Source organism: Dendrobium catenatum, unplaced genomic scaffold (genome assembly GCF_001605985.2).
Source record: "Dendrobium catenatum unplaced genomic scaffold, ASM160598v2 original_scaffold_149999, whole genome shotgun sequence".
NCBI classification, from domain to species: domain Eukaryota; kingdom Viridiplantae; phylum Streptophyta; class Magnoliopsida; order Asparagales; family Orchidaceae; genus Dendrobium; species Dendrobium catenatum.
In genome coordinates, this window is record NW_021468427.1 from 1 (window position 1) to 1,314 (window position 1,314).

General features: G+C 45.4%; 1 protein-coding gene across 1 annotated transcript; it reads right to left on the bottom strand.

Moving 5' to 3' along the window:
- Window positions 1-16: 16 nt before the first annotated feature.
- Window positions 17-1,192, bottom strand: LOC110105680 (uncharacterized mitochondrial protein AtMg00810-like). Its single transcript, XM_020835277.1, has one exon. It carries the CDS (start codon window positions 1,190-1,192, stop codon window positions 17-19), a length of 1,176 nt encoding a protein of 391 aa, XP_020690936.1.
- Between the last annotated feature and the right edge of the window lie 122 nt (window positions 1,193-1,314).

Consider the following 1,314-nt stretch of genomic DNA (forward strand, 5'->3'; position numbering starts at 1 on the left):
TAAATACATAAAGCATTTATCCTTGACATTCCCCCTCAAACTGATTATTGCAGCCAATGGTCAGTTTGGAGCGAAGGAGTTTATATCGAGGTGTGGCCAAAGGCTTGGTAAGAATGTCCGCGATCTGATCGACCGTGCTTATGGGTAGTAGCCGAATGACATTGTGCAGGATGTGATCTCTAACGAACCTCTGGTCAATCTCGATATGTTTTGTTCTTGCATGAAAGAGAGGGTTATTAGCTAGTGCAATAGTGGAAATGTTGTCGCAATAAACGTCAACTGGTTGAGGGTGCTGAACACAAAAGTCTTCGAGAAGCCTCTTTATCCAGATAGTATCGGCGGTAGCGGCTGCTAACGCCCTGTATTCTGACTCAGTGGAGGATCGGGAGACAGTGTTTTGTTTCTTAACAGTCCAAGACACTAGAGTATCGCCAAGAAATGTACAGAAGCCAGACGTGGATTTGCGAGTGATTGGATCCGAGGCCCAATCGGCGTCCGAGAAGGTCCGAAGGATCAAATTGGAACGAGTGATTGGAAGGCCGAATTCAGTAGAGCCTTTGATGTACCTGACGAGCTTCTTAAGCATTTTGGTATGCGAGGTGGACGGGTTGTGCATGTGCTGAGATAGAGCATTGACGGCATATGCGATGTCTGGTCTCGTTAATGTGAGATATTGCAGCGACCCGATGATCCGGCGGTAGCTGGTTGCGTCAAAGAGCGGCTGGCCTGCATCCGTCAGGTCTGTTTGTTTCGTAAATGATGGATTAGCGACCGAGTTGCATTTCTGTAACTCGGCCATTTGAACAATAGAATTGGCGTATAAACTCTGAGATAGAAAGTACTTATCTGGATGAGATTCTATCTTAATGCCGAGAAACTGATATGCTGGACCCAAATCTTTCATGGCGAATTTTGATTTGAGCTGAACCACTAGATCGGTCATGGCCTTAGTGTTGTTGCCGGTGAGAAGAATGTCGTCGACATATACCAGTAGATAGAGTTGAATGTGCTCACGGTGAAGGGTTAATAGTGATGGATCGGCCCTGCTATGATTAAAGCCAATTTGAAGTAAATAAGATGTGAAAGTAGTATACCATTGTCTCGGTGCTTGTCGGAGCCCGTAAATGGCTTTCTTCAAAAGGCAGACATGGTTTGGTTTGGAAGGATCCTCGAACCCTTTAGGTTGTTTCATGTGAACCGTATCCTGAATCTCGCCGTGCAAAAATGCGTTTGCAACGTCAAGTTGATGAACTGGCCATTTTTGAAACAAGGCTATTGCAAATAAGATTCGAATTGTAGGAAGCTTAGCGACCG

Bases quoted from the DNA above. Each gene is read 5' to 3' on its own strand.
- LOC110105680 (XM_020835277.1), bottom strand. From the start codon at position 1,192: ATGAAACAACCTAAAGGGTTCGAGGATCCTTCCAAACCAAACCATGTC.